The sequence below is a fragment of the Diabrotica virgifera genome, chromosome 9, assembly GCF_917563875.1.
Source record: "Diabrotica virgifera virgifera chromosome 9, PGI_DIABVI_V3a".
NCBI classification, from domain to species: domain Eukaryota; kingdom Metazoa; phylum Arthropoda; class Insecta; order Coleoptera; family Chrysomelidae; genus Diabrotica; species Diabrotica virgifera.
The window spans coordinates 202,759,873-202,767,173 of record NC_065451.1 but is presented as its reverse complement, the minus strand read 5'-3'; the positions used below and the strand labels follow the sequence as shown (position 1 = coordinate 202,767,173).

The window sequence follows — 7,301 nt, the reverse complement described above, 5'->3', positions numbered from 1 at the left end:
ATTAATAACAGATGAAATATAATTTTTTATAAATACAATTTGATGGTAAACTAAAATAGTGCATGAAGTAAATGAAAAGTTTTACAAATAAAATTTTTAAGGACACAATTTTCAAAAATCACTTTTCAACGTCATTTGTCAATTTCAAAAAACCCGTTTGATTTCATGTAAATTTGTGATTGGTTAAATATTTGACATATCACATTCTCTGGTTGTTGGTGGTTACGTCAACGTCTACGTCTACGTCCTTTTCAATACTGTCAAAGTATTCAAGAGACTGCCTTTTACAACATAACCTGGTATTTAAGTTTTTCTTCGTTATATGGTTAAACATAACGAAAACTAGTATTAAATGAATCGGTGATAAATATTCCATTTAAATAATGAGTAACTCTATTATTTATAAGTTATTAGTTTTAAGTTTAGTGATTCTTTTGGGAGTTGGTGGAAGTAATGGTCAGCTCATTTATGCTGTGAATTGTGGTGGTGAAGCTCATACAGACTCCTTTGGAATTCGGTATGAAAGAGATCCTCTTCACGGCCGTATTGGTATCGCATCAGATTATGGTAAACGTCTGTTAATTGGAAGGGTGCCCCCAACTGATTACATCTTGTATCAGACTGAAAGATACCACACAAACACCTTTGGATACGACATTCCAGTAATATCTGATGGAGATTATGTACTAGTATTAAAGTTTTGCGAAGTTTATTTTAACGCCCCGGATCAGAAAGTATTTGATGTTGTTTTAAATGGAGATCATACGATTGTAGCTGATTTAGACATATTCGAGAAAGTTGGGAGAGGTGTTGCTCATGACGAATACATACCCTTCAATATAATAAAAGGTAAGGAAAACATGAAAATTTCCCATAACATATATTTAATTCATCATCCATCAACTTGGTGATAGAGGTCTTAGAGGACCTCAACTTCTGTCCCTTGCATGGATTCTCCAGTTGGCAATACTGATCTTCTCAGCATCCTGTGTTACCTCTTCTATCCACCTCATCTTTGGTCTACCCTGTCTTCTCATTCCCAGGAATTCTGTTACAATCTTTTTTATCATGTTCGATTCCGGAGCCCTGAACTACATGTCCTGCCAACTGCAACTGCAGACGGTTTTGCTTGATTATTGTGGTAATATCTTTCCATGTAATATAACGAACAGAAAAACTTCCATTTACTTAACACCTTGGCTGCGTTACAAAACAAAAAGACCTCATACTCCACTAACTACTGTAGTGAGTCGACTGTGTCATAACACACTGTGACAAATGCACTCAATGTAAGTTTATAAATAACTTTAAACGCAGCCTAGGTGTTAATTATAGACAAGTTTACTATAGTCACAGAATAAATAACCACACAGAAGCGAAACTCCTGCCGAAAACGGTAACATAATTTTCATGCTCATGTGTCAACGTAACTGGTGCAACCTCACTTTTGTGACTAACGTGATAGTTGTTTATAGTTAAATTTTATATTTATATATGTTTTATTTTATATTTTATTTATGTTTTATAGTTAAATTCAATATTTCATATTTAATTAATAACTACTTGTCAAAAATATTACCTAATTTGGAATGGTCTATTCCTTAGAACATCAAGTTCTATTCTGTAACTGGTGCACAAGGTGAAATATTTCGGTCCCAACAAAATCAATGGAAACGACAGTTAGATTCGCTTCTGTGTGGTTATTTATTCTGTGACTATAGTTAATTTGTTTCAAACTGGGAAAAAATCAGACTAATTGTTATAGGTACTTTCCTTCTTTCTTTCTCCCCTTCCTTATACCCTTTCAGGTATTGGATTTGAGTTTAGTTTAGCTACATTATCACCCATCTCTTCCATTCTTTTCTGTCTGCTATTCAGTTCTTCAAGTGTTTTTATTTATTTATTTATTTATTTATTCACGGGCAAGCCCTATTCAGACATAAATGTTACAGTGTTCTAAATTATCATAATATAACATAAATTATCATAATATAACATAACAAAGTGGTTTGAGAAAAAATAATTCTATGATGTCTAAATTAATAATAGAAAATTCGCCCAAACAGAAGAAATCACCCTTTAATTACAATCTTCCACCCTTCATTTTGTCTCTGATTAAATTGAAGAGACAGTTACTCAGGCAGATCCAAAAAAATGAGACACATGCATTAAAATCACAATTTAATGAACTAAACCAAGATATTCACAAACTTATATCACAATTTAAACAACATAAATGGATCCTAGCATGTAAAAGTATAAACTCCATGAAAGGAAAAACATACTGGAATGAAATAAAAAAACTGTCTAAATATAAATCGTTTAGACAACAGATTTCAGAACTGATATATGATGGCCAGACATATAGTACAGATGAAGAAAAATGTAGTGCTTTTGCTAGATACTTTGAAGAAACCTACAAATTTGATGAGGATGACAATTTTGATAGAGATACCTTAGAGGAGGTGGACAGTTGGTTTGGAAGTTTTTTGAAAGATAGTCGTAATCTGAATGCTCTTCAGGACATGACAGAAGATGAATACGACGAGGCTCTATATAAAGGAAAAAATACAGCTCCAGGCAAAGATTCCATCAATCGTAAAATCCTTAGACAACTAGATCCAGATATTCATAAGGAGATAATGAGCATATATAACTATTGTATCATGAATCATTTCTTCCCTGATGAGTGGAAGACAGGCATTGTAATAGTTATCCCTAAACCTTATACTAACCATCAACTACCCCAAAATTACCGTCCAATCACCCTTCTCCCAGTAATTGGAAAAAATTTTGAGAAAATTATCCAAGGAAGATTATATAATGAATTAAACCAACATATTCCAGCACACCAGTTTGGATTTAGAGAAAAATCATCTACAATCCTTCCTCTTTCAATAGTAACATCCAATATACAGGCAGCAAGATTGCAAGGACTAAAGACCGCTGGAGTTTTCTTGGACATCAAGAAGGCTTTTGACTCCGTTTGGCATAGAGGATTGTTATATAAACTTCACAGAATGAAATGCTCCCCTTCTCTAATATGGATTATTGACGAATTTCTTAGAAGACGCAGGTGTATAGTTAAGATCAATGAAACATATTCCCATTCATTTTCAGTGCAACAAGGAGTTCCACAAGGTTCACCACTCTCCCCTCTATTGTATAATCTCTATTGCAGTGACATATGCGACAATAGACTAACCAACACTAATTTGCTACAATTTGCTGATGACACCGCAGTGATATCATATGGAAAAAATTTAATAAAGACAATGGACTTATTGCAGAGGCAGGTGGATGACACAATATCTTGGATGAATAAATGGAGATTAACAATAAATCCTTCTAAAACAAAACTAATAATATTTAACCATAGAATCCAAGATCACTCACCAACTATAAACATATGCGACAATATTATTAAACCCTCCCAAACTGTTAAGTATTTGGGAATAGAAATAGATAACAAATTGACGTTCAACCACCACACAGCAGTTATAAAAAGGAAAATTATAACTAGAGCAAAACACTTCAGAAGTTTAACATACAAGAATGAGGGAATTACGATTGAAACAGCAGCCAATATTTATAAAATGATTTGCAGGCCCATGCTGGAGTATGGTTCTGCAATTTTCTATAATTCTAAAGGCCCTGCCAAAAATAATATAAAAGTGGCTGAAACAACTAGCCTTCGACAAATTACTAGAATGCGTCATCCTGATAATCCACTTCACAATCCATCCAACAGAATGCTGTACGAGGAAACTGGAATTGAACCTATTAATGAGAGACTCAATAAGCTGTTTAAATATCTCTTTATTAATGACAATAACAAAAATTTGATTGAGCCCCACATTGTGAAGATACCAGAGGACAGTGCCCGTAGATATCCAGGAAGAACTCTTTTTGAAGAAATCTGCTACACATCAAGACAATAAACAACTCTATTCAAATCATCATCTGTATTGTAACTAATTGTCAGTGATATTGTGATTACCGCCACATACAAATATTTTTTTTTTAATTATTGTATTGTATTAATATTAACAAAAAACATATATTGTAATAATGTATATTAATTGTGTAAATTGGCTGAAAGACTTCGGTCGATGGCCTTTTGGTACATTGTATCAATAAAGTATGTCTCTCTCTAATTCTATGAGTAGTACAGTTACAAAAAAGAAAAAAGAATAATATAACATATAGGTCAGCACAATTACAAACAAAAGATAACACATAAATCAATTCAGAAATGTACCAAGGTATAACGTTTTTGAGTTATCTAATACATACAGGTCATGTAACACTAATCACAATACAAAAGCTCTGTCCGAAACTATTAAAAAGTTAAAAAGTTAGGTAAGAAATATGATTTTTAAAACGGGAAACTGATATATTAAAAATTTCGAGGTTATTTAATGAGTTAGCTAAAGAAAGAGTTCTAGGAATAAATGTGTTGTAAGAATAATTGAATCTATGAAAAGAAACATTAAATAAAATTATTGTCTCTTTGTTTTCTGCGTACCTCAAGAGGAGGTAAGTTCAGTATGTGCTCTAATGCAGAATAGTCATAGTATACATGCATCTTAGTGGCAGTATATCTCAGAAAATTGTGTTGGACAGCCTCAAGTTTCAGTTTATGAGTAAAGTAATAGGGGGACCAAATTGTGGAACAGTAATCAAAGTGAGATCTGACCAGGGAGAAATAAAGGGATTTAATAGCTGAGATGTTAGTAAAGTCTCTGGTGGTTCTCTTTATACAGCCAAGCATCTTCATAGACTTTTGTATTGTACTGGAAATGTGTGATTTATAGCTAAGGGCGGAGTCAAGGATCACACCTAGATCCTTAGTTTCAGAGGCAGAATGTAAGGTCAGATTATTTATACTATATTCGAACATTAATGGATGATGAGTTCGATGAAAACGAAGAATATGGCATTTGAATGCATTCAAACACATACCATTTTGCATACACCAGTTAGATAGGCGATCAATATCACCTTGTAGACTAAGTGAATCAACCTCACATGTGATTATTTTAAAACATTTTAAATCATCAGCCCATAACAAAGTTTCACTTACTTGGAAACAGGGTATTAGATCATTGATAAATATATTAAACAACAGAGGTCACAAGTGTGATCCTTGTGGTACACCTGAGGCAACAGAGATGGTATGAGAATAGTATTATTATGATTAATCCTGACAATTTGCGATCTTTGCGTAAGATAGCTCTTGAGCCACTTCAATATAAGGCCATCAACTCCGTATAAATAAAGTTCTTTGGATGGTGAACTAATTGTAAAAAGCAATAGTTTTAGGTACCTGGGATCGGTATTACAGAGTAATGGAGAAATAGATGGAGATGCATGCAGTAGAATTAGGGCTGGATGGATGAAGTCGAAAGAAGCGAGTGGTGTGTTGTGTGACAGAAAAATTCCAATGAAGTTGAAGGGAAAATTCTATAACACAGCCATAACACCGGCTATGATGTAAGGAACTGAATGTTGGGCAGTGAAGAAGAAAGAGGAACAACGAATGCATGTGGCGGAAATGAGAATGCTTAGATGGATGAGTGGAGTGACAAAGAAGGATAAAATCAGAAATGAGTATATTAGGGGAAGTCTAGGTGTGGTACCAATTGATGCCAAAATGAGAGAGCATAGGTTAAGATGGTTTGGTCATGTTCAATGTCGAGACTTTAATCACCCAATACGAAGAATAGCTGAAGTGCAGATTCCTGGAAGGAGTAGTGGAGAGGAAGACCAAAGAAGACCTGGGGGAGACGATAAGGCAGGACATGTTGGTAAAGGGGGTTGACATTGATATGACCCAAGATAGAATTGTGTGGAGAAATGCAATTAGGGAAGCCAACCCCGCATAGGGATAAGGCAAAGAGAATGATGATGAAAGTAAAGCTAACTACTGATTTGCATAATTTATTATAATACTTTTAATAAAAATGCAATATTTCCATAAATTTCCGAAAGTTTCCAATATTCCCTGAAAGTTTCCAGAAACTTTCCGGTGTTCGAATCTTTCCGGCAATTTTACATCACTATGCCTGGCATATAAATTTTAATTATAATGTGTTCAATTTAGTTATTTTTGGTTTTAATTTTTTTTTTAACTTGCAGGACGTCTTCATGTCAACGGAGAAGAATCAGATATTCGTGGAGGGCGTATTAGAGTTGAGTTCATAAAGGGTTACAAAGACAATCCTAAAATCAATGCTATGTATGTCATTAAGGGTAAATTAGAAGATGTTCCTCAACTACCATCAATTCCAGCTGAACCAAGCTCCACTGTAGAAGAATTAAAAGAAGAAAGTGAAACCATTCCAAAATCTAGGCGACCTAGTGGACCCAAACAACCTGATCCATATATTGCCGATGATACATCCCTGATGCTTCCTATTTTTATTGCGATAGGAGCCTTTATACCTCTGTTATTTTGTTTATGCAAATTGTGATTAAATTATGTGATTTTGTAGATTTCACTATCGATTTTTATTGTTTAAGTTATAGAAATATTATTTATTAATGTTAATTAGGACAAAGTATTCATTTTTTTATTGTTTTCTTTAAGTTCAATAGAGAAATTGACTGATTATTTGTCATATTATGTTCAACATTTAAAAGTGCTCAATTGGGTTACAGTTGCAATGGGATTATTAATTTTAAACAAAATAGAACAAGCAAATATTACGAATTGTTGATTACGTACTCCAATATATAAGTTTTAAAGTGAAATTAGATAATATTGTTTTAATTTCAAAACAAATAAATGGATCAAATAAGATCAAATTTTAGCAAAAAATTGCGATAATACTAAATACTAATGATTTAAAAAGAGTAGATAATGTTCTCAGAAGAATATAGCATGGAGATAAATGAAGATTTCTATAAACAACTAGAGGAAGTATACGCTCTCACTGAGAAATGATATCAAGATTGTATTAGGAAATATGAATGCTCAAAGAACTTTTCTTAGGAACCGTTGATAAACATTCACTCCATCAGTAGTCTGGACAGATTATCGGAGAATAGGCCATTTTTGGGAACAATTATTTACCAGCAATTTTATTACTGGAATCGAATCTTATGATTGTATATATTAATAATATAGGTATGCAAAGTCCGCAGATAGTGTTCTACTTTTTTTATAAACAAAATGGCGCCCGAAAATCGTGTTTTTTCAATTTTTGCTCTATAACTCCAAAGATTTTAACTTTACACCAAAAGCACCCAAATGAAAATTCGCCGTAAGTAAATTATGCATAGAGGCGTGTTTTTCC

The 7,301-nt window shown here is 33.2% G+C and overlaps 1 protein-coding gene across 1 annotated transcript; it reads left to right on the top strand.

The window, feature by feature from the left end:
- The first annotated feature begins 227 nt into the window (after nt 1-227).
- On the top strand, nt 228-6,614 carry LOC114330500 (malectin-B). Its single transcript, XM_028279845.2, has 2 exons — nt 228-849; nt 6,142-6,614. Exons 1-2 carry the CDS (start codon nt 384-386, stop codon nt 6,474-6,476), a joined length of 801 nt encoding a protein of 266 aa, XP_028135646.1. The 5' UTR covers nt 228-383; the 3' UTR covers nt 6,477-6,614.
- Nucleotides 6,615-7,301: the final 687 nt, after the last annotated feature.

Bases quoted from the DNA above. Each gene is read 5' to 3' on its own strand.
- LOC114330500 (XM_028279845.2), top strand. From the start codon at position 384: ATGAGTAACTCTATTATTTATAAGTTATTAGTTTTAAGTTTAGTGATT. The intron at 850-6,141 runs GTAAGGAAAACA...TTTAACTTGCAG, and splicing joins ACCCTTCAATATAATAAAAG to GACGTCTTCATGTCAACGGA.